Genomic DNA, 24,851 nt, shown 5'->3' on the forward strand with positions numbered 1-24,851 from the left:
CTTCAGGTATGTTGGCAACAAGAAGAAAGCCAAGGAATGTGTGGGCCCCTGCCTGAATGAGGGAGGCAACCTAGTGACAGAGGATGTGGAAAAAGCTAATGTACTCAATGCTTTTTTTGCCTCTGTTTTCACGAACAAGGTCAGCTCCCAGACTGCTGCGCTGGGCATCACAAAATGGGGAAGAGATGGCCAGCCCTCTGTGGAGATAGAGGTGGTTAGGGACTATTTAGAAAAGCTGGACGTGCACAAGTCCATGGGGCCGGACGAGTTGCATCCGAGAGTGCTGAAGGAATTGGCGGCTGTGATTGCAGAGCCATTGGCCATTATCTTTGAAAACTTGTGGCGAACCGGGGAAGTCACGGATGACTGGGAAAAGGCTAATGTAGTGCCAATCTTTAAAAAAGGGAAGAAGGAGGATCCTGGGAACTACAGGCCAGTCAGCCTCACTTCAGTCCCTGGAAAAATCATGGAGCAGGTCCTCAAAGAATCAATCCTGAAGCACTTGCATGAGAGGAAAGTGATCAGGAACAGCCAGCATTGATTCACCAAGGGAAGGTCATGCCTGACTCATCTAATCGCCTTTTATGATGAGATTACTGGTTCTGTGGATGAAGGGAAAGCAGTGGATGTATTGTTTCTTGACTTTAGGAAAGCTTTTGACACGGTCTCCCACAGTATTCTTGTCAGCAAGTTAAGGAAGTATGGGCTGGATGAATTGTGACGATGTGACTCAGCAGGGAGGGGGGAGTGTTGACCTGGGAATGTGCCCTGGGGAGGGGAGACCTGAGAGCCTGTCACCTGAGCCAGGAGGGGGAGGGGGAGGTGACACCTCCGCCCAGGAATGTGAACAGAGGCTGCAGCAGGGAACCTGCTGGGTGGGTTTAGTTTTCAGTTTTGGGCTGGGTGGAGGAACACAGGGAACCCCAGGGCTGGGGTCTAAGCTCCCTGCTCCCCCAGAAGGACGTGATTGAGGGGTCCTGGTTGTACCCACAAGCTCGGTTTGGGACTGTTCCTGTTGTCCAATAAACCTTCTGTTTTACTGGCTGGCTGAGAGTCTCAGTGGATCCCAGGAAGAGGGGTGCAGGGCCTGGACTCCCCCACACTCCGTGACAACTGGTGGCAGCGGTGGGATGTACTGCACCCCGTGAACGGCGCTTCCTGCAGTAAGTGACTGGGGAGCAGTAAAACGAAGGGGAATTGACGGGGACCAGGCGTGCTGAAGATTCAGAGAGAGACGGTTTCGGGGGGCGGTTAACCCCTGGGAATGTGTGACCAGAGAGAAAGACTTTTGCAGTAACAGGGTCCCCCAGGGGATTGCAGCGAGCGGTCCCAGGGGCGGAGGAGTCTGCAGCTCGACCCTGGCAAAGAGTCGGTGACCTCAAGAAGGACGGGCACACGAGGGGCTTTTCCTGGAAACCGTGGGAAGCTGCCCGGCCTGCGAGTGGCCAGCAGGGAGATGTACGCTAAACGCCTGAAGAGCGACCTGGTGGAGCTGTGCAGGCAGAGGGGGCTGCGCATCGGGAGGTCCACCAAGGAACAGCTGATTGCCCAGCTGGAGGAGAGGGATCGCTTGGATGACCCGATCCCTGTCCCTGAGGGAAGCTGCCCGGGGGACGCAGCGTGGGCCCTGGGGCCTGACCGGGCCGGGAGGGGTCAGACTGCTGCTGAGGACATCCCGAGACCCTTCCTACCTATGTCCGGGGGAGGGGTTGGGGGAAGCCCAGCGAATACCGAGGGCACCCTGACCCCGGCACCCAGCAGGGGATCCTCCCAGCGGAGCTCCCCATCCCTGGAGCGGAGGCGGCTGGAATGGGAGAGGGAGATGAAAATGAGGGAGCTGGAGGATCATGAAAAACAACGTCAACATGAGGAGAAACAACGTCAACATGAGCAGGAGGAGAAGGAGAAACAACGTCAACATGAGCAGGAGGAGAAGGAGAAACAACGTCAACATGAGCAGGAGGAGAAGGAGAAACAACGTCAACATGAGCAGGAGGAGAAGGAGAGGGAACGTCAGGAGAAGGAGAAACAAAGGCAGCATGAACTGGAGCTGGCCAGGCTGAGGAGCAGTGGGGCCCCGGCTGCGGTGAGTGCGGGGGGACCCAAGACTGCAAGGAGCTTTGATAAGTGCTTCCTGGCCCAGCGGAAGGAGGGGGAGGACATGGATAGCTTCCTGACGGCCTTTGAGAATGCCTGTGAGCTGCACAGGGTTGACCCTGCAGACAGGCTCCAGTTTCTCACCCCCTTACTGGACCCCAAAGCCGTGGAGGTGTACAGCCGAATGACAGGGCCGGAGGCAGGGGACTATGAACTGTTCAAGCAGGCCCTGCTCCGGGAGTTTGGGCTGACCCCCGAGATGTACCGGAGAAGGTTCCGGAGTCAGCGTAAAACGCCTGAGGTCACCTACCTACAACTGGCCAACCGGATGCAGGGGTATGCCCGCAAGTGGACAGCTGGGGCCCGAGCTAAAGAGGACCTGCTGGACCTAATCGTACTGGAGCAGCTGTATGAACAGTGCCCGTCCGACCTGAGGCTGTGGTTAGTGGACAAAAAGCTCGAGAACCCCCAGCACGCAGGGCAGCTGGCCGACGAGTTTGTGAACAGTCGGTCAGGGGGTAGCCGGGAGGAGCCCCAAAAGAACAGGCCCCCCCCGATGCAGAGAGAGAGTCACCAGGGGGCCTCCCAGCGGGGAAATAGGGAGAACCCCCTCCCAAGGGGAACGCCTGGCGTCGGGCCCCTCCGACCTGCTCGAGGGGACCAACGTGACCTGAGCTGCTATCACTGTGGCCAGAGAGGCCACGTACGGTCCCAGTGCCCCGGGCTCAGGGACAGACTGAGCAGACCCAACCTACCCAGGGTTAACTGGGTAGGGACCCAGCTGGACGAGGGGCAGACGACCCAGGAAAGGGGGCCTACCAGTTTACCACCTGCCCCGGAGGGAAGAGTACCCCAGGCCAGCTCCACCAGAGGGCTGGGGGCTCTGGACTCAGGGTGCTCAGTTTACAGGGTGGGCGCGGGGCTGTCCCTCCGGAGAGAGTGCCTTGTTCCCCTGGAGGTGGATGGGAGGAAGGTCAATGGATACTGGGATACGGGCGCGGAGGTGACGCTGGCCCGGCCCGAGGTGGTGGCCCCAGATCGGGTGGTGCCCAACACCTATCTGACCCTGACAGGGGTGGGCGGGACCCCATTTAAGGTGCCTGTGGCAAGGGTACACCTGAAATGGGGGGCCAAGGAGGGCCCCAAGGATGTGGGGGTACACCACCATTTGCCCACTGAAGTTTTGATGGGGGGAGACCTAGAGGACTGGCCAAGCAAGCCCCAGGCCGCCCTGGTTGTGACGCGTAGCCAGAGCCGGCGAGGGGCACTGCGCCCTGACCTCGGGGAGGGTATCACACCGGAGGCGCAGGACCCTACCCTGGTGGGGAGGGAGGGCCGAGGGGCACGGCTCAGAGAGGCGGAGGCCTCAGACCTGGCCAGCGAGAGGGAACCGGGCCCCGTCCCTGCCCCAGCTGCTGAGTTCCAGGCCGAGTTGAGGAAAGACCCCTCCTTGCGGAAGCTCAGGGACCTGGCCGACCTCAGGGTGGTACGGACCATGAGGAGAGGCTGCCAGGAGAGGTTCCTGTGGGAGAAGGGGTTCCTGTACCGAGAATGGGCTCCCACAAGGGAAGTAGAGTCCTGTGGGATCAGGAGGCAGCTGGTGGTCCCCCAGAAGTATCGCCGCAGGCTCCTGCACCTGGCCCATGACATCCCCCTCGCAGGGCACCAGGGAATCCGGCGCACCCGGCAGAGGTTGCTACAGAACTTTTACTGGCCCGGGGTCTTTACCACGGTCCGGCAGTATTGCCGATCCTGTGACCCCTGTCAGAGGGTGGGGAAGGCCCGGGACAAGGGGAAAGCGGCTTTGAGACCTTTGCCCATCATAGAGGAGCCTTTCCAGAAGGTGGCCATGGACATCGTGGGGCCTCTCAGCAAGACGACCCGGTCGGGGAAGAAATACATTCTGGTGGTGGTAGATTTTGCCACCCGCTACCCCGAGGCAGTGCCCTTAGCTTCCATTGAAGCCGACACCGTGGCCGATGCGCTCCTGACCATTTTCAGCCGAGTGGGGTTCCCCAAGGAAGTCTTGACAGACCAAGGCTCCAACTTCATGTCGGCCCTGCTCCGGTGCTTGTGGGAGAAATGTGGGGTCCGGCACGACTGGGCCTCAGCGTATCACCCCCAGTCCAATGGGCTGGTGGAGAGGTTCAATGGGACGCTAAAGATGATGCTGAAAACCTTTATGAACCAGCACCCGCAGGACTGGGACAAGTACTTACCTCACCTGCTGTTCGCATACAGGGAGGTGCCCCAGGAGTCTACCGGATTTTCGCCTTTCGAACTGTTATATGGCAGGAGGGTGAGGGGCCCCCTGGACCTGATGAGAGACGAATGGGAGGGGAAGGCCACTCCCGATGGAGAGTCAGTGGTGGAGTATGTCCTGATCTTCCGAGAGAGACTGGCTGAACTCATGGGCCTGGCCAGGGAGAATCTGGCCAGAGCCCAGAGGAAGCAGAAGGTCTGGTATGACCGCACGGCACGGGCCCGTGCCTACGCCACCGGGGATCAGGTGATGGTTCTCATCCCAGTGAGAAAGAACAAACTACAGGCCGCCTGGGAGGGCCCTTTCAAGGTCGTCAAGCAGCTCAATGAGGTAAACTATGTGGTGGAGCTGTCAAACCGGGCGCACCACCGCCGGGTGTACCATGTGAATATGATGAAGCCATATTATGCCAGGGGGAATGTGGTGTTGGCCGTGTGTGGACAGTGGGAAGAGCAGGGAGATGACCCTTTAGTAGATCTATTCCCTGGGACCAGAGCTGGTTTCCCCCTGGAAACAATTCCCCTCTCGGATCAGCTAACCCCTGCCCAGCAAGCTGAGGTCAGGGAGGTGCTGCATCCGTACCGACAGCTGTTTTCCAACCAGCCTGGACGCACTAATCTGACTGTCCACCGGGTGCAGACAGGGTCACACCCGGCGATAAGATGCTCCCCCTTCCGAGTCACAGGGAAAACTGCTCAGGACCTGGAAAGAGAGGTCCGGGACATGCTGGCTTTGGGGGTGATCCAGCCATCTGCCAGCCCTTGGGCCTCGCCGGTGGTGCTGGTCCCCAAAAAGGACGGGTCGGTCCGGTTCTGTGTGGACTATCGGAAGCTCAATGCCATCACTGTATCTGATGCCTACCCCATGCCCAGGCCGGACGAGCTCCTAGACAAGCTGGGAGGAGCTCGGTACCTCACCACCATGGACCTTACAAAGGGCTACTGGCAAGTGCCGCTGGATGCAGATGCCCGACTGAAATCGGCCTTTATCACCCCTCTGGGGCTCTATGAGTTCCTGACCCTGCCTTTCGGCCTCAAGGGAGCGCCGGCCACCTTCCAGCGCCTAGTGGACCAGCTCCTGAGGGGGATGGAGAGTTTTGCCGTGGCGTATATTGATGACATCTGTGTCTTTAGCCAGACCTGGGAGGACCACGTGTCCCAGGTTAGACAAGTGCTGGACCGACTCCAGGGGGCTGGGCTGACTGTAAAAGCGGAGAAGTGCAAGGTGGGGATGGCGGAAGTATCTTACCTGGGCCATCGGGTGGGGAGCGGCCGCCTAAAGCCGGAACCAGCCAAGGTGGAGGTGATCAGAGACTGGCCCGCTCCCCACACCAAAAAGCAGGTCCAAGCCTTTATTGGGATGGCAGGATACTACCGAAGATTTGTGCCCCACTTTAGCGCCATAGCCACCCCCATCACTGAGCTATGCAAGAAGGGAAAGCCAGACAAGGTGGTCTGGACCGAGCAGTGCCAGGAGGCTTTCCGGGCGCTGAAGGAGGCTCTGGTCAGTGGCCCAGTTCTGGCAAACCCAGACTTTGACAAGCCCTTTGTGGTGTTCACCGACGCCTCAGACACGGGACTGGGGGCGGTCTTAATGCAGGAGGATGAAAAGGGGGAGAGACACCCCATCGTGTACCTGAGCAAGAAGTTGCTACCCCGGGAGCAACACTACGCGGCCGTCGAGAAGGAGTGCCTGGCCATGGTGTGGGCCCTCAAGAAACTAGAGCCCTATCTCTTCGGGCGACACTTCACCGTCTACACCGACCACTCTCCCCTGACTTGGCTGCACCAGATGAAAGGAGCCAACGCCAAGCTCCTGAGATGGAGCCTGCTCCTGCAGGATTACGACATGGACGTGGTCCACGTGAAGGGAAGTGCCAACCTGATAGCGGATGCGCTGTCCCGGAGAGGGGGCCCCGAACTTCCCCAGGTCACTGGTCAGCGTGACCCCGCTCAGTTCAGTCTCGAAGGGGGGAGAGATGTGACGATGTGACTCAGCAGGGAGGGGGGAGTGTTGACCTGGGAATGTGCCCTGGGGAGGGGAGACCTGAGAGCCTGTCACCTGAGCCAGGAGGGGGAGGGGGAGGTGACACCTCCGCCCAGGAATGTGAACAGAGGCTGCAGCAGGGAACCTGCTGGGTGGGTTTAGTTTTCAGTTTTGGGCTGGGTGGAGGAACACAGGGAACCCCAGGGCTGGGGTCTAAGCTCCCTGCTCCCCCAGAAGGACGTGATTGAGGGGTCCTGGTTGTACCCACAAGCTCGGTTTGGGACTGTTCCTGTTGTCCAATAAACCTTCTGTTTTACTGGCTGGCTGAGAGTCTCAGTGGATCCCAGGAAGAGGGGTGCAGGGCCTGGACTCCCCCACACTCCGTGACATGAATGCACTACAAGGTGGGTAGAAAGCTGGCTAGATTGTCGGGCTCAACGGGTAGTGATCAATGGCTCCATGTCTAGTTGGCAGCCGGTATGGAGTGCCCCAAGGGTCGGTCCTGGGGCCGGTTTTGTTCAATATCTTCATAAATGATCTGGAGGATGGTGTGGATTGCACTCGCAGCAAATTTACGGTTGATACTAAACTGGGAGGAGTGGTAGATACACTGGAGGGGAGGGATAGGATACAGAAGGACCTAGACAAATTGGAGGATTGGGCCAAAAGAAATCTGATGAGGTTCAATAAGGCTAAGTGCAGGGTCCTGCACTTAGGACGGAAGAACCCAATGCACAGCTACAGACTAGGGACCGAATGGCTAGGCAGCAGTTCTGCGGAAAAGGACCTAGGGGTGACAGTGGACGAGAAGCTGGATATGAGTCAGCAGTGTGCCCTTGTTGCCAAGAAGGCCAATGGCATTTTGGGATGTATAAGTAGGGGCATAGCGAGCAGATCGAGGGACGTGATCGTTCCCCTCTATTCGACATTGGTGAGGCCTCATCTGGAGTATTGTGTCCAGTTTTGGGCCCCACACTACAAGAAGGATGTGGATAAATTGGAGAGAGTCCAGCGAAGGGCAACAAAAATGATTAGGGGACTGGAACACATGACTTATGAGGAGAGGCTGAGGGAGCTGGGATTGTTTAGCCTGCAGAAGAGAAGAATGAGGGGGGATTTGATAGCTGCTTTCAACTACCTGAAAGGGGGTTCCAAAGAGGATGGCTCTAGACTGTTCTCAATGGTAGCAGATGACAGAACGAGGAGTAATGGTCTCAAGTTGCAGGGGGGGAGGTTTAGATTGGATATTAGGAAAAACTTTTTCACTAAGAGGGTGGTGAAACACTGGAATGCATTACCTAAGGAGGTGGTAGAATCTCCTTCCTTAGAGGTTTTTAAGGTCAGGCTTGACAAAGCCCTGGCTGGGATGATTTAACTGGGAATTGGTCCTGCTTTGAGCAGGGGGTTGGACTAGATGACCTTCTGGGGTCCCTTCCAACCCTGATATTCTATGATTCTATGTGCAGCAGCACTCAAAAAAGCAAACAGAATGCTGGGAATAGTTAAGAAAGGGATAAGATAATAGGACAGAAAATGTCATGTTGCCTCTGTATAAATCCATGGTACACCCACATCTTGAGTACTGCGTGCAGATGTGGTCACCGCATCTCAAAAAAGATATACTGGAATTTGAAAAGGTTCAGAAAAGGGCAACAAAAATTATTAGGGGTATGGAATGGCTTCTGTATGAGGAGTGATTAATAAGACAGGCACTTTTCAGTTTGGAAAAGAGACAGCTAAGAGGAGATACGATTGAGGTCTATAAAATCATGACCGGTGTAGAGAAAGTACATAAGGATGTGTTGTTTACTATTTCTCATAACACAAGAACTAGGGGTCACCAAATGAAATTAATAGGCAGCATGTTTAAAACAAATAAAAAGTAGTATTTCTTCACACAATGCACAGTCAACCTGTAGAACTCCTTGCCAGAGGATGTTGTAAAGGCCAAAACCGTAACAGGGTTCAAAAAAGAACTAGATAAATTCATGGAGGATAAGTCCATCAATGGCTATTAGTCAGGATGGGCAGGGATGGTGTCCCTAGCCTCTGTTTGCCAGAATCTGGGAATGAGCAACAGGGGATGGATCACTTGAGGATTCCCTATTCTGTTCATTCCCTGTGGGGTGCCTGGCACTGGCCACTGTCAGAAGTCAGGATACTGGGCTAGATGGACCTTTGGTCTGACCCAGTAGGGCCATTCTTATGTTCTTATATTCTAAAGGTGATAGTCCCTGCCCTGACACCATACGGGCTGAGTTAGATCTGATATAACAGGTAGATGGAGAGGAGGGGGCTCACAGACCAGGGTATGAGCAATCATGCCAAGTGGTCAGAGCAAGAGTCAGTAACCAGGAAGTGGAGTCAGAGGTCAGGAATCAGAACTGAGAGTCAGAACCTGGTTACCTGGAGCAAAGCAAGACTGGGAACAAGTAGACACAAGAGCTATCACAGCCATGGGAAAATGCTTTGAGCAGCCACAGAATTGCTGCTGGGCTTAAAACCAGTCTGCCACTCACCCTCACCAAACAGTGTAGCCAATCAGGCAGCCGATACAGGCCAGCTGTGCTTGTTAGCTTGCCCATCAGCTGGCCCTGATTCCTGACTGGAGATGTCACATGAAGACTTGAGGTGGGTGTTTTTGAAAGTGCTGCATTGTATTAGTGCATCTTGCAATCCTTGATTTTCGCTAGGTTTGTCATTCCAAGGGTCAGGTGAGTGGGGTTACTGCTGTGAGGAGTGTGAACAAGGTGGGTTTGCAAAAAGAAAAGGAGTACTTGGGGCACCTTAGAGACTAACCAATTTATTTGAGCATGAGCTTTCGTGAGCTACAGCTCACTTCATCGGATGCATACCGTGGAAACTGCAGAAGACATTATATACACACAGAGACCATGAAACAATACCTCCTCCCACCCCACTGTCCTGATGGTAATAGCTTATCTAAAGTGATCATCAAGTTGGGCAGGTATTGTTTCATGGTCTCTGTGTGTATATAATGTCTTCTGCAGTTTCCACGGTATGCATCCGATGAAGTGAGCTGTAGCTCACGAAAGCTCATGCTCAAATAAATTGGTTAGTCTCTAAGGTGCCACAAGTACTCCTTTTCTTTTTGCAAATACAGACTAACACGGCTGTTACTCTGAAAGGTGGGTTTGGAAAAGGGAGGCGACCAGGTGGCAAACTTTCCAGCTTTTTATCTTCAAGGCACTTTACAAACAAACATTCATCAGTCACAGCAGAATGAGAAACCTGATAGTTCCTACAGCAATGTTAACATGGCCCCTTGCATGTGCATATACAGACAGACTTGTCCCTGGAGAGCGAGTGTCATGTACTGGTTAGAGCAGGGGTCTGGCAGTCAGGACGCCTGAGTTCTGTTAGTGGTTTGGGGAAAGGAGTGTGATGCAGTGGTGAGAACCAGGGGGCTGGGAGTCAGGACGTCTGGGCTGGAGCCCTGACTCTGGGAGCAGTGCTGCCTGGCAGTTAGAGCAGTGAACAGGGAGCCAGAAGACACCTACTGCCTTGTTTGTAACCTTAAGTAAATCACTTACGTTCGTTGTGCCCGTTTCCAGCGTACGGCTGCTGCCGTGACCAGTTAGTCAGTGTTTCTGAACAGCTGTGAGCCCTAGGTTAAAAGCAAAGCGTGGCTAGTAGCGGAGACGTAATGCCTGACACAGAGAGCGGCTCCACGCGGTTAGTGACCAGCTGCAGGAGGTTGCGGCTGGGGCCTTGAACCCAGCTGATAAGGAACCAACAGGAAACGCTGGCCTAGGAATTGCCGGGGGGGGGGGGGGGAAACTGTAAAGAAAAGGTGAAGCGATTCCCTTTCTCTGCAGCGATAGCTCATTTGCCCTGAATACGGCTTCCCTGCCTGATCCAGGCCAGGAGGGCAGGTTCATGCTCGTTCACCTGCACATCCACCAATGTGATCTATGCCATCATGTGCCAGCAATGCCCCTCTGCCATGTACATTGGTCAAACTGGACAGTCTCTACGTAAAAGAATAAATGGACACAAATCAGATGTCAAGAATTATAACATTCATAAACCAGTCGGAGAACACTTCAATCTCTCTGGTCACGCAATCACAGACATGAAGGTCGCTATCTTAAAACAAAAAAACTTCAAATCCAGACTCCAGCGAGAAACTGCTGAATTGGAATTCATTTGCAAATTGGATACTATTAATTTAGGCTTAAATAGAGACTGGGAGTGGCTAAGTCATTATGCAAGGTAGCCTGTTTCCTCTTGTTTTTTCCTACCCCCCCCCCCCCAGATGTTCTGGTTTAACTTGGATTTAAACCTGGAGAATGGTCAGTTTAGATGAGCTATTACCAGCAGGAGAGTGAGTTTGTGTGTGTATGGGGGTGGGGGGGATGTGAGAAAACCTTGATCTATGCAGGAAATAGCCCGACTTGATTATGTAAAGAGTTGTCACTTTGGATGGGCTAGCACCAGCAGGAGAGTGAATTTGTGTCGGGGGGTGGAGGGTGAGAAAACCTGGATTTGTGCTGGAAATGGCCCACCTGTTGATCACTTTAGATAAGCTATTACCAGCAGGACAGTGGGGTGGGAGGAGGTATTGTTTCATGATTTCTGTGTGTATATAAAGTCTGCTGCAGTTTCCACGGTAAACATCTGATGAAGTGAGCTGTAGCTCACGAAAGCTCATGCTCAAATAAATTGGTTAGTCTCTAAGGTGCCACAAGTCCTCCTTTTCTTTTTGCGAATACAGACTAACACGGCTGTTCCTCTGAAAAGAGTTCAAAACAACACTCAGCCTCTTGAGGAAGGAACAGCCAGCCCTGCCCATCTCTGTGCAGCCTTGGGCACAGCGCTGCAGAAACAGCCTTGGCAGGGTATGACTTTGGGGAGTTTCTGTGAGCAGCTCCATGCAGGGCCCCTGCACGTATCCCCCACTGCTTCCGTGCACAGAGCTGCCTGCAGAATCAGGGTCTGAATCCTCAAGTACTTCCCTCATTAAGTCGCTCCTGATGCAGGATCTGTTTTGTTTCTTCAGGGAGATGTTACGTTAGTGTAACTGTGTGTCTGTACAGCACGCCCCCCACCCCTCATCCATGGCTCTGCTACATCAGGACATGGAGAAAGAAACCCATCCTCTTGATACATGTACACACAGGGCCAGATCCATGGCTGGTGTAAACTGGAGCCGCTCCATTGCAGTCAAAGTGTCTATGCTGGCTTGCACCAGCTGGCTCGTTAGCTGACCTCTGTCATGTTTGAATCCATTAGATCTGTGACCTTAGAAAGCGACTCTCTTCTGTTCTTTAGGCCTTTTGTCTTCATGGGGAGGCTTTGCCTGTTAACACGAATGTGGTTATCCTGGTGCAGTTCGTGAACTCTTGTCCTCCCTTGACTTCTGTGATGGTCTTCTCCCGGTTATCCTCCTACCTCACTAATGGCCCCTTCAGCAGATCCTCTTCATCTGCCCTCCAGCTTTCTGTGGGGGCTCCATAGGGCTCTGTCCTTGATACCCTCCACCTTGTCTCTGGGTAATCTCATCCACAACACGACTTCAATGACCACTGCTACACTAACGACTCACAGCTCTACCTCTGTGCTCCAGCCTTGGGTTCTCCAGACTAGTTCCTCGGCCTGTCTCTGATGTTTCCTCACGGATGTCTGCTCAAGCCATCAGCTCAAGTTCAACGTGGCTAAAACAGAGTCCCAACCGCCTTCCCTGCTAGCTCTTGTCTTGATCACTGTCGCCAACACAGCCATCCTGCCAGGTCCATAACCTGGGTATCAGAGCTCTCCCCAGGTCCTCACACCCAGGCTATGTCTCAATCTCGCAGATTCTTTCTGCAGAACGTCTCTAAGACACGGCCTTCCCCATCCACCCACACAGCTAAAACTCTTACCATCTTGTATCTCAGTTACTGCAACATCCTTCTCTCTGGTCTTGGCAAATGCAATCTTGCCCTGCTCAGATCCATTCGGTGTGCTGCTCAAAAGCTGGTTCTCCTAGCCTGCGGCTCTGACCACATCACCCTGTCTGCATCCCATCACCAGCTCGCTTGTCTCTGTGCATTAGACAGCAGCTGCTTGTCTTCACTTTCAAGGCCCTTTGTGGCCTCTCCCCACCTTATCTAATCTCTCTCCTTCACTGCTGAGAGTTGACTTCTGCCTCCCATCAGCCCATGACGCCAGCTGCCAGCACCCACGTGCTTTCATCCAGGCTGCCCCTCACCTGTGGGAGGGGCTCCCTGTGTCACGGAGTCCCTGGGCGATGCTCTGGAACTGCTCCCCATGAAGCCAGTCAGGACCCTGGGGTAGTCGCCTTTCTGTGAGCAGCCTGTCTTAGAATAGAATAGAATAGAATAGAATAGAATAGAATATCAGGGTTAGAAGGGACCCCAGAAGGTCATCTAGTCCAACCCCCTGCTCGAAGCAGGACCAATTCCCAGTTAAATCATCCCAGCCAGGGCTTTGTCAAGCCTGACCTTAAAAACCTCTAAGGAAGGAGATTCTACCACCTCCCTAGGTAACGCATTCCAGTGTTTCACCACCCTCTTAGTGAAAAAGTTTTTCCTAATATCCAATCTAAACCTCCCCCCCTGCAACTTGAGACCATTACTCCTCGTTCTGTCATCTGCTACCATTGAGAACAGTCTAGAGCCATCCTCTTTGGAACCCCCTTTCAGGTAGTTGAAAGCAGCTATCAAATCCCCCCTCATTCTTCTCTTCTGCAGGCTAAACAATCCCAGCTCCCTCAGCCTCTCCTCATAACTCATGTGTTCCAGTCCCCTAATCATTTTTGTTGCCCTTCGCTGGACTCTCTCCAATTTATCCACATCCTTCTTGAAGTGTGGGGCCCAAAACTGGACACAGTACTCCAGATGAGGCCTCACCAATGTCGAATAGAGGGGAACGATCACGTCCCTCGATCTGCTCGCTATGCCCCTACTTATACATCCCAAAATGCCATTGGCCTTCTTAGCAACAAGGGCACACTGCTGACTCATATCCAGCTTCTCGTCCACTGTCACCCCTAGGTCCTTTTCCGCAGAACTGCTGCCTAGCCATTCGGTCCCTAGTCTGTAGCTGTGCATTGGGTTCTTCCGTCCTAAGTGCAGGACCCTGCACTTAGCCTTATTGAACCTCATCAAATCTGATGAGGTCTTCAGGACACACAGCTCACACAGCTTCCACCTTCCTGGGTCTGACCTCGGAGCATTCAGCATCCTCTGCCCCTCCGTGTGCTTCCCCCCAGCGAGTCCGCTCAGGTGGGGCTCCTGGGAAGCCAGAGGGTCCTGCACCCCAACTTCGCAGTCAGACGTGACTCTCAGCCAGCCAGTAAAATAGAAGGTTTATTAGATGACAGGAACATGGTCTAAAACAGAGCTTGCAAGTGCAGAGAACGGGACCCCTCAGCTGGGTCCATTTTGGGGGGCAGTGAGCCAGACAGCCACGTCTGCACTTCACTCCATGTCCCAGCCAGCCCAAAACTGAAAACCCCCTCCAGCCCCTCCTCCTCTGGGCTTTGTTCCTTTCCCGGGCCAGGTGGTCACCTGATTCCTTTGTTCTCTAACCCTTCAGCTCTCACCTTGCAGGGGGGAAGGGCCCAGGCCATCAGTTGCCAGGAAACAGGGTGTCGGCCATTCTCTGTGTCCAGACTCCTGCACACACCTGCCCTCTAGGGCTCTGCAATGATCATACACCCTTACTCCACCCCCTAGATACTTAAGAACTGCCTAGGGGAAACTGAGGCACCCCCACACTATTCAGAGGAAACATTAAGAACAGTCCCACTTCGTCACACCCTGCAACCATCCACAAAGCCACCCTGCACACTCTCCTTTGCTGAGATGCCTTACACAAACCTTGACATGGGTTAGGTGCTGAGACCAGTCCTGTCTCATTGGTTCCTCATATGTCTCCGTCTGCCTGCAGCCAGCTGTTGTCTCAGACTTGGATTGGGAGCTCCGGGCGGCAGGGATTGTCCTTTTGTTCTGTGTTTGTGCAGCGCCCAGCACTGTGAGGGCCTGGGCCATGTCTGGGGAGCCTAGGCACTAGGGTAATACAAGTAACACATGATAATACAGTTGTGAGACCAGTAGCACCCCTGGGTGGACAGCTGGATTCTGGTAAACCCCTTCTCAAGCAACATAAGCTAAATCGAAAAGGGCTCCTGGCATAGATGCCGACTTTCCAATGTGCCAGGGGGTGCTCAACCCTTGGCTCTGCCCCAGGCCCCGCCCCCACTCCTCCCCTTCCCCCAAGGTCCCACCCCACCTCACCTCTTCCCACCCCCCACCCTGCCTCTTCCTGCCTCTGCCCCACCCCCTCCCTCGAATGTGCCCAGTCCTCCCCCCTCCATCACACCATGAAACAGCTGATTGCGGCAGGCAGGAGCCACTTGGGGGAAGAGGGGGAGGTGCCAATCTGCGGGTCCCACTAGCAGGCAGGAGGCACTGGGCGGGGAGGGGGAAGCTGCTGGGGGGCTGCTTTTTCCCTGTGGGTGCTCCAGCCCTGGAGCACCCCCGGAGTTGACACCTATGGCTCCTGTCATCCTGCAGTAAGAGCATCCACACTGGCATGGGGCACTATTCCAGTATAACAAGAACAGTCTAAAGTCACACCTGGGCTCATACATAACACATTCCCATGGAGACAAGGCCATGGAGGAGTTAGTGCCACCTGGCCTCATTATTGGTTCTACTCGGACACAGTGGCCTTGTGGGTTTCCCAGAATGCTTTGCGTTATTCCATTCTGAGTGTCTCGCAGACACCAGTGAAGACGCGGTCCCTGCAAGTCGGAGGTGTGTGGGCCTCATGCTGGGCCCAGTATCACTGTTAGTGCAGGACAGGGGGCATTCCCACTCCACCCAGATGGGGATACCTGGATCTGTGGCCTTGGGACCCCAAGAGAAGCTCTGGGATACTGTCTAATGGACCCTTCAGTCACCACAAGCCATGTGCAGCTACAGAGAAGGCAGACCATGGGGAGCGGCTTGGCAGGTGGCTGCAAAGTAGGGCTGAGTCGGGGATGCGGGTCAGTTACGGTCCCGACTTCTCTCCTGTCTCATTCAGTCTCTTATTTCTTTCTTCTTCATCTCTTCTCCCCATCCCTGCCTGGTCATTCTGGCCTGACCCCTCACTCTCTCCGTAGTGCCCGTCTCAGTGTCCCGTACCTTGGCCGTCAGCAGAGGGGAATCCCTGGCTGGCTCCCCAGGTAACGGCATGGCTTTCCCGCTCCGGCTTTTGGGAAAGGAAACCTCTGCATGCGCACGAGTGACAGGGACTGGCTCTGCACACGTGGCCGGGGGGCGCACCCTCCGTGTCATTCGGTACATCTAGGGGGGCACACGCTACAGCAGGCAGCATAGGAGCAGGGCAGAAGTGCCCAGCGTGTGAGACTGCATGTACAGAGCGGCACACCCAGCTATGGGACGCTGCATATGCACAAACAGCGGGGCTGTTACAAACACAAAGGGAAGGGTAACCACCTTTATGTGTGCAGTAACATTACATTTCTTCTGGCCAGAGGTACAGAATTACTCACCTGCAAGGGGTTAATTAGGTTGTTTAACCTAAGCTGGTAAAAGATAAGCTTAGGGGGTCTTTTATGTGGGTCCCCACATCTGTACCCCACAGTTCAAAGTGGGGAGGGAACCTTAACGGGGGCACGTGCTGTGGAAGATTCTGCGCTGATAGAGACGCACCTTCTGAAGAGCAAATGGACTGAGCCGTTGCCCGTCACCGGCCCCTGTGGCAGCCAGGCCCCGGGGGCCGAGGAGCAGCACTGCACAGTTACAAATGCAGGGAGGGGCTGGCAGGCGCACTACTGCCCCTGCATGTGCACACGTGTTAGTACCACAGCAGTGTGCTCGACACACTCGGCCACACACACTGCTGGGGCACTGGTGACTGGGCGGGGGGGGAGGGGTGTTGCTAAGTTGCTCGTGCGAACCTGTATTTTTCACTCCCCTGCTAAAACCCAACCACGGAGGACTATGAGCCAGCAGACAGGCAGGCTGGGTGGGGGACAGAGGAAGTAGGCACAGCATTAGGGGTAATGGGGCATGGTCCTGGGTTATGTTTGGGTTTTTATAAGTTTCATTTCTTGGCTGTATTTTTTTTGCTGATTGCTGCTCCTGTACATCCCTGTACCTGTCAGTCATGGATACACTCTCTGGTCAAGCAGTTCCCTCTCTGGGAATTACCATAATAAAAGGGTATTTGTACCAACAGAGCGAAGGTCAGAGAGACATTTACATCAGCAGTGCCGCAAACAAGCTGCCTTTGTTCTCTAATAAATCCACTGACCACTTTGAATCCCGCTGCATGTCAGAGCTGTCAATTAACATGATGGACAGGAGGCCCTGCTCTGCAGTGTCTGCCCCAGCATCAGACCCCGTTTATAACTCTACCCCTGGAATGCGGCTACACAGCCATGCTGCTGGGGGATTGTGGGTGGAAATTTGTAATTTGTACCAAACAACACTGGGAGCAATGAGCATCAACTCTTGCTGCATTAGAGCAAAGGGACTGCCAGGTGCCTTAAGCACAGCTCTCCAATTAGGTGAGAAGGCTGTCAATCAATATAATTGACAGGCAGCAGCTCTGGAAGAGCCTATTAATAGGAGCAAGCGGGCAAACAACCTAACCAGTTTTAAGTGGGATCCCGACACGCTAATGATCGGGATGGCCCAACAGGGTTGTTCGTGACAGCAGGGACTGGACTCCATGACCTAGGAAATCCCATCCTGTGCTACATTCCGAGCCCCCACACTCATGTGCATTCTGACGGCCTGTCTCTTCTGTCACCTTTATAAGATTCTGTACTTTAAAACCTGTTTCTGTGAGGACACCAGAGATTGAGCGACTGCTCCCAGACAGCAGGCCCCACATGGGAGAGAATAAACCTGCACCTGCCAGGCTGAACAGCTGCGATGCCTGACTGCCCCTCCTGGGGGTTCTCTCTTCCCAAATACTCACTGGGCTCAACTCCCCGGGTCCCTGTGCTAGCCCTGTGCTGTGCTGGGGAGCTGCGAGCGCTGCTGGCGGAGGGGTGAAGTGTGGGCAAGGCAGCGTCCGAAGGAGCAGTATCCCCTAGTTTTCACCTGCATGGCTTCCACAATCTGCACCTTCTGCTCGGCCCCCTGCTCTCTGCATGGCGCTGCCCATTCCAACCCCGGAAGACAGCTCAGCCAGCCACAGCCTGCCTTTAGCTTCTGGTGTAAGCAGATGCTCAGAGGCCTTTCTCCTTGCAGCACAGGGAGCCAGGCTCTGCACTGCTTCCTCTTGCAGGGAGGGGACGGAGGGGGTGGAGAGAAGCAAAGACATCAGGGACCCCATCTGTCCAGAGGGTGAGAATCCCAGCCAGGCAGGAGCTCTAGAAAGCTTCTGGGATGCGTCCCTGGCACTTTAGCGTCTGCACTGTCCTGGTGCTAGAGAGCCAGGTGACAGAGTGTCAGTAAACAGGCTCTCACACTTTGCCTCCATCTCTGTCCCCTCCCCACCTCTAGTAAACCGATCACCATCTCACTGCAGCCGGCTGAATCGCTCCGAATCCCCAAACCGGGAACGCGACTGCGGGGGCAGCAACACCCAGCTGTACAGCAGCAGCAGCATCTACACGCCCGACTACTCCGTGTACATCCTCTGCGACGTGCAGTTTGTCAAGGTAGCCGCAGGGCTGTGGACCTCGCTGACGCTTTTCGGGGTGTCCGGGTGAATTGCTGCGCGAGGGAGCTGTGGCCGTGCCCAGCAGGGGGCGATCTCCCAAAGCTACCGACCGCAGGCAACACGCCGCGCTCCACTCCCGGCTCGCTCCCTCGGTGGGCTAATAATTTACACCCCCACTTGTCACACCGGAGCACCCAGCCCCTTGTCATCTGGGCACCCGCAATGTGCGCCGATCTGCTGCCTCCCCAGAAGCGGCACCCGAGTTTACTGGCTTCTCCTTAGTTCACTCCCCTTAGCACAAGGTAAAACCAAACCGAAGTGTATTTAACCAGGTTTGAGTTAAGGATTCAAACAAAGGCAAATTAAACAATTGAAAACACCAGGTTACAGGAAAAAGAAAAACAAAAAATGCAATGGTGGCCTAGTACCCCATGTGTCAGCACCCCCACTAGGCCAGACAGGGCACTGCATGGAGTCTGCTCGGATCGGCAGGGCCTTCAGGCTGTCCTTGTTTGAATCTCTCCCATCCTATTGTGGGGACAAGAACATTAATTTCTGCCCCACTGGGGTGTATGGGCTTCCCCTTATGTTTGACAGGGGCTAGCCAGCCCTTGTCCTCACCAGACCCGGAACCCCTTGGCTTTGCAAGGGGTGGGTAGGGAATCCCAGGCTCTCCCACTCCACTTGGTCCAGCTCAGGGCCCTTAATCCAGGCAGGCAGAACCAGTTCTCCACAATTCTCCTGCCCCAAGCTCCAGCTTACCTCCCTGGGGCTGTCAGCTGCTGCAGCCTGTGGCTCTGGCCGTCCCTCCCTTGGGCTCTTGCCACTCTGGGGCAGCTTCTCACCAGCTCGCTGGCAGCCCCTTCTTGCTCCTCTGGCCGCCTCCACCCCCTTCTAGGCTCTTTTATCCCCAGCTGTGGTCAGGCTGCCAATCAGCATGGCCAGTGGGTCCTGCATTAACTCCGTGGTCGCCAGGCCCACCTGAGGCCTATACACCCTATGACAGCAATCTATAGCCTATACTTATTAACAATTATTAATTAATTCCTGAGGGATTTCTCACCCAGTGGTCAGTCTGTACAGCGCTGTCCAGTCCAGGGAGCTGGGAGCCACTTTTCATGAGACGCTCCTGCTGGCAGAGCATTGACTGTGTAATGGAGATTCTCTTGGGCCATTTTGTCTTCTCTTACAGAGTACCAGACTTCGTCCCTTTTCAGAGCCAGGGTGCTTCATCAGCTCCAGCTTAGCCCTTAGGTCCCCGAGGCAGTCTTTTCTTGGGGTTCTTTGGTCTTTGAAAATGCTCCAGCCTGCATCTGGTCCAGCCTGCACATACAGGGTTGGGCTGGGTTGAAAGGTGTTGCTTGTTCTTATTCTTGAGTGTGTGACATCTGTCCCACCTCAGGTGATTACGCTTCACCTCCAACATAGGGTTTGGAACGTAATCATAGAATCATGGAAATGTAGGGCCTGAAGGGACCTCAAGAGGTCATCTATTCCAGCCCCCTGCACGGGAGCAGGACCATGTTAACCTAGACCCTCCCTGGTAGGTGTTTGTCCAACCTGTTCTTAAAAACCTCCAATGACAGGGATTCCACAACCTACCTTGGAAGGCTATTCTGGAGTGTAGCTACCTTTAGAGTTTGCAAGTTTTTCCTAATATCTACCCTAAATCTCCCCTGCTGCACATTAAGCCTGTTACTTCTTGTCCTACGTTCAGTGGACAAGGAGAACAATTGATCCCCATCCTCTTTAGAGCCGCCCTTAATAGATTTTAAGACTATTATCACGTCCCCCCTCATCTTCCTTTCTCAAAACTAAATATGCCCAGTTTTTTTTTTACCCTTTCCCATAGGTCAGGTTTTCTAAATCTTTTATCAGTGTTGCTGCTCACCTCTGGACTTTCTCCAGTTTGCCCACATCTTTCCTAACATGTGGTGCCCAGAATTAGGGCTTGTCTTCACTACCGTGGTAAATCAACCTAAGTTACGCTACTCCAGCTATGTGAATAACGACTTCCCCCGGTGTCTTCGCTGCGCTGCATCCATGGAAGACGCTCTCCGGTCGACTTCCCTTACCCTTCTCGGGGAGCTGGAGTACCGGGTTCAACCGGAAAGCGCTCTGCCATCGATTTAGTGGATCATCGATTGCAGCAGCTTTAGCGAAGACAAGCCCATAGACAGAGTATCCAGCTGAGGTCTCACCAATGCCTAGAAGAGCAGGACGTTGACCTCCCGTGTCTTACGTATGACACTCCTGTTAATACACCCCAGAATTATAGTCACCCTTTTCACACCTGTATGACTCTGTTGACTCCTATTCAATCTGCGATCCACTCTAACCCCCAGATCCTTTCCAGCAGCACTGCCCCTAGCCAGTCAGTCAGTCCACATTTTGTGGCTCTACATCTGATTTTTCCTTCCTTTGTGTAGTACTTTGCACTTGTCTTTATTGAATGTCATATTGCTGAGTTCAGACCAATTCTATTTCTGCCCCCCCCCAAGTGCATACAACCCCTCCCAACTTGGTGTTGTCCACTAATTTTAAAAGCATACTCTCCACTCCAGTATCCAAGTTATTCATGAAAATATTCAATAGTACCAGTCTCAGGCCTGACCCTGCAGGACCCACTGGATATGCCCTCCCAATTTGACAGCAAACCATTGATAACTATTCTTCAAGTATGGTCTTTCAACCAATTAAGCACCCACCTTATAGTAATTTCATCTAGACCACATTTTCCTAGTTTGCATTGAGAATGTCATGAGGAACTATATCGAAAACCATACTAAAACCAAGATATATCATATCTACTGCTCACCTCTATCTACTAGGTCAGGAACCCTGTCAAAGAAGGAAATTAGGTTGGTGTGGCATGATTTGTTCTTGACAAATCCATGCTGGCCATTCCTTATAACCCCATTAGCCTCTAGGTGTTCACAAATGGTTTAATAATTTGTTCCAGAGTCTTTTGAGGTATCGAAGTTAGGTTACCTGCTCTATAATTTCCCAGGTCTTCTTTGTTCTCCTTTTTTTAAAGCTAGATATTATTGTTACCCTTCTTCAGTCGCATCCGATGAAGTGAGCTGTAGCTCACAAAAGCTCATGCTCAAATAAATGGGTTAGTCTCTAAGGTGCCGCAAGTCCTCCTGTTCTTTTTGCGGATACAGGCTAATGCGGCTGCTACTCTGAAACCATCCTCCAGGAATTCTCAAAGTTAATTGCTAACGGCTCCAAGATTGTTTCAACTAGTTCCTTAAGTACCCTACCATGAATTTCATCAGGCCCTGCCAACTTGAATTCATCTAGCTTACCAAAATATTATTTAGCCTTATTTTGGCTTGTGTTCCTTCCCCCTTGTTGGCATTAAACACCTCATCCTCCTTGAGGTCATCTGTTAATAGCTCTCCTTCCCCATTAAGCAGCAGACCTACACTTTCCTTCATCTTTCTCTTGCTCCTAATGTATTTAAGGACCCTCTTCTTGTTGCCTTTTATGTCCCTTGCTAGGTGTAACTCATTCTGTGCCTTAGCCTTTCTGATTTTGTCCCCACGTGCTTGTGCTGGTCTTTTATACTCCTCCTTAGCAATTCATCCAGGTTTCCGCTTTTTGTAGGATTCCTTTTTGATTTTCAGATCATTAAATAACTCCTGATGGAGCCATTTTGGCCTCTTACTATTCTTTCTATCTTTCCTTTGCATTGGGATAGTTTGCAGTTGTGCCTTGAATATTGTCTCCTTGAGAAACTACCAGCTCTCCTGAATTCCTTTATCCCTTAGACTTTCTTCCCATGAGACCTAACCTACCAGTTCTCTGAGTTTGTTAAAATCTGTTTTTTTGAAGTCCATTGTCCTTATTCTGCTGCTCTCACTCCTTCCTTTCCTTAGAATCATGAAATCTCTCATTTTGTGACACTTTTGCCCAGATTGCCTTCCACCTTCAGATTTGCAACTAATTCCATCCTGTTGGTCAGTATCAAGTGTAAAATGGCTGCTCACTTAGTTACTTCCTCCACCTGCTGGAACAAGAAGTTGTCCTCAACACATTCTAAGAACTTATTGTAAATTTTGTTTTTTGCCATATGACTTTTCCAAAAGATGTCTGGGAAGTTAGAGTCCCCCATTACTACTGTGTTGTGTGTTTTGGATATTTTTATTATTCTAGAAATGCTTCATCCAGCTCCTTTCTCTGATTTGGTAGTCTGTAGTAGACCCCTACCATGACATCATCTCTATTTTCCCCACTTTTATCTTTACCCAGGGCACTGACACCCACCTCCGTATGGACCTCAGAACAAGTGTATATATTCTTGATGTATAATGCAACACCTCTTCCCTTTTCCCAACTGACCTTTCTGAACAAGCTGAACCCTGCTATAGCAATATTCCAGTAAGCAGATTTATCCCACCAAGTCTCTGTGATGCCAGTTAAGTCATAATTAAGCTTATGTACTAATACTTCCAGTTCTTCCTGTTTATTCCCCATACTCCTTGAATTTGTATATAGACAGCTAAGATATTGAACAAATTCCCCCACTGATTTCACTCTTGTTCCTCCTATGACCCTATTGTAACTTTCCACGTCCCCCCACGCCAATCTAGCTTTGTGTTCAGGTCGCCTTTTTGAACATAATTTTCCACTTGTCACATAACTCTAAAAATGTTTTGTGTACAAGCATCCTGCAATAACCATGCTAACCAGCGAGTTCTTGGCTTTTGGCAGAGACCACCCACAACCCCTTTCAGTTAAATATTGGAAGGATTATATATGTCGAACACAGGAATAATACACCTGCCTGGGCACGTCTGTGTCACAACCTTCCCTTCCCCCTGCTGACTCCACAGGGCACTGAACAAACAGCAAGTGATGGAAAGTAACAGAAGCAGGGCGCTGGTGGGAGACCAGCTGCCCCATCAGGAGGTGCAACAGAGCCTTTCCAGCCACCCTCTCACTGCTGTGAGATGAGCTGGCTGCTATTGCCACCCCAGGGTGCTGGGCCCAGCTCGACTGCTCTCCAGTGATGGCTCATGCAGAGTTTGGCAATGCATGCTCTGAGTTGTCTCTACCAGCCACCCATACACAGGCCCCCTCCTTCTGCAGGCTCTGCCTAGCGCACCCAGTGCCTTTATGCAGTAAATAGCTCCATGATAAATAACCGGGTGGGGAGCAGCTGCTCCCCCAGTTGGAGGGGCCAGGGCATCATGTGGACTAGAGCTATTTGCTGTATCAGTGCGAACTTCCCCCCGTGCAGGGAGGAGCTGTAAGGCCTACGCACCACTGAAGTCTCCAAAACAAGAGTTAAGTAGGATGTCAGTGGGGCATGGTTGGATGCTGCCCCACACAAAGGTGAACGTCACCCCCAGGCAGGCAGCGTTGCTCCCCCAAGGACTTGGAGCCAGGCAGCTGGCCATGCCCCTGGAAGCTCAGCTCACACCCTGCTGCCCTACCAGGCAGCACCAGGGGAGCAGGCCATCCCCACGGCCTTGAACTCACCCAGCTGAGCTTGCTTGTCTGTCCTGTGCCAGATCACCCGGCAGCAGTACCAGAATGCACTGGCAGCCAGCCGCATGGACAGCTCACCCCAGTCCCCCGACATGGAGGCGTTCAATGATGGCAGCTCCACCAACGCCCCGATGGCCTGGGGGACCCCACAGACCCCGAAGGAGGACCCTACCCCTACCCTCCTGAACGAGAGGAACAGCATCGTTTGTAAGTCACCCCACGGCCACCTGACGGCCAGTCCCACAGGCCAGCCACTCCCCACAGGCCTCCGACACTCCCTAGCACCCATGGGACCCTGACGCCACCAGCCGCACACACACACCCCTTCATGCTCGGGGCCTGGCCCGTGGCGTGTATTCACACCTGGGCCCCGATGCTCACACTGACACGCTCCCCCTCCCCGTGCCGCCACCCGCGCTGGGGACGGGGTGTCTCCCACAGGCAGCCGGTCGGATGGGCTCCAGAGCCCCAGCGACTCCATGTTCCTCCGCGTGGAGGGAATCCCCTTCATCAGGGAGGAGCTGGCAGACAACGAGGAGAACAGCAAGCAGCAGGGTAAGTCCCCGGGGTGGGATCAGGCCCATGGGATGGATGTGGATTGGAAGGGGTGGCTGCACTGGGGAGGGGGCGGGAATTGGAGGACGCAGCCACAAGGCACCCAAGATGCTCCGGAGAGCCCTGTCTGGAGATAGCACTGCTCTTACCTTCCTCCTTTGCAGCCAGCGAATGCTGTGACATCACCCTGGAGCAGGAGAGCCCGAACAGAGAGACAGCGAGTGGCACGTCCCCAAGCGGCACCGAGGAGACCCTGGGCAAGAAGCTGCTGAGGACACTGAGTGAGTGAAGCACCCAGCCAGCCCCATGGGAGGGCCAGCAGGGCAGAGGGGTACAACGTGGGAGCACGTAGCCCCCAGTGGTGTAGGGAGGCACGTAAGGGGGGCAGGAAAGCTGGGGCCCAAAACAGCAGTGGGGCTGCAGGTACCAGCTCCGCACCCAACAACGAACATGGAGTGAAAACCTGGGGCCCGAATGGGGAGACGAGAAAGGAAAGGAGCCTCCCCTACTACTGCCCCCCTTCACCTAGGCTCAGATCTACCAGCCCAGCCCCCTAGGGTCCCTCCCTTCCCGTTACGCTGCTTGTTGCTGGGCCTGGACAAGTACCGGGGCCCATGGAGCAGCAGCAGGGAGCCCAGCTCTCCATGGAGGCACCTCCCCTGGGGGCAGCAGGCGACTGTAGCATGGCTGAAGACTGGGGTGTTTGGGGGGCCTGGCTCCACTAGTTCCTAGTAGCCAGCAGCTTCCAGGTGCTATGAAGGGCCTGGGCTGTCCCCTCCCACCAGCGCAGCACCCC

The 24,851-nt window shown here is 53.6% G+C and overlaps 1 protein-coding gene across 1 annotated transcript in view; it reads left to right on the forward strand.

Annotated features, from left to right (window-relative positions):
* Positions 1-24,851, forward strand: part of CNNM1 (cyclin and CBS domain divalent metal cation transport mediator 1) — a 73,762-nt gene that overhangs the window by 44,682 nt on the left and 4,229 nt on the right. The window contains exons 7-10 of the mRNA XM_073354668.1: positions 17,842-17,999; positions 23,524-23,707; positions 23,942-24,055; positions 24,220-24,336. Of these exons, the coding sequence (XP_073210769.1) occupies positions 17,842-17,999; positions 23,524-23,707; positions 23,942-24,055; positions 24,220-24,336 (573 nt within the window). The remainder of the gene's footprint in view (positions 1-17,841; positions 18,000-23,523; positions 23,708-23,941; positions 24,056-24,219; positions 24,337-24,851) is intronic.

This window comes from Lepidochelys kempii, chromosome 7 (genome assembly GCF_965140265.1).
Source record: "Lepidochelys kempii isolate rLepKem1 chromosome 7, rLepKem1.hap2, whole genome shotgun sequence".
In the NCBI taxonomy this organism is placed as follows: domain Eukaryota; kingdom Metazoa; phylum Chordata; order Testudines; family Cheloniidae; genus Lepidochelys; species Lepidochelys kempii.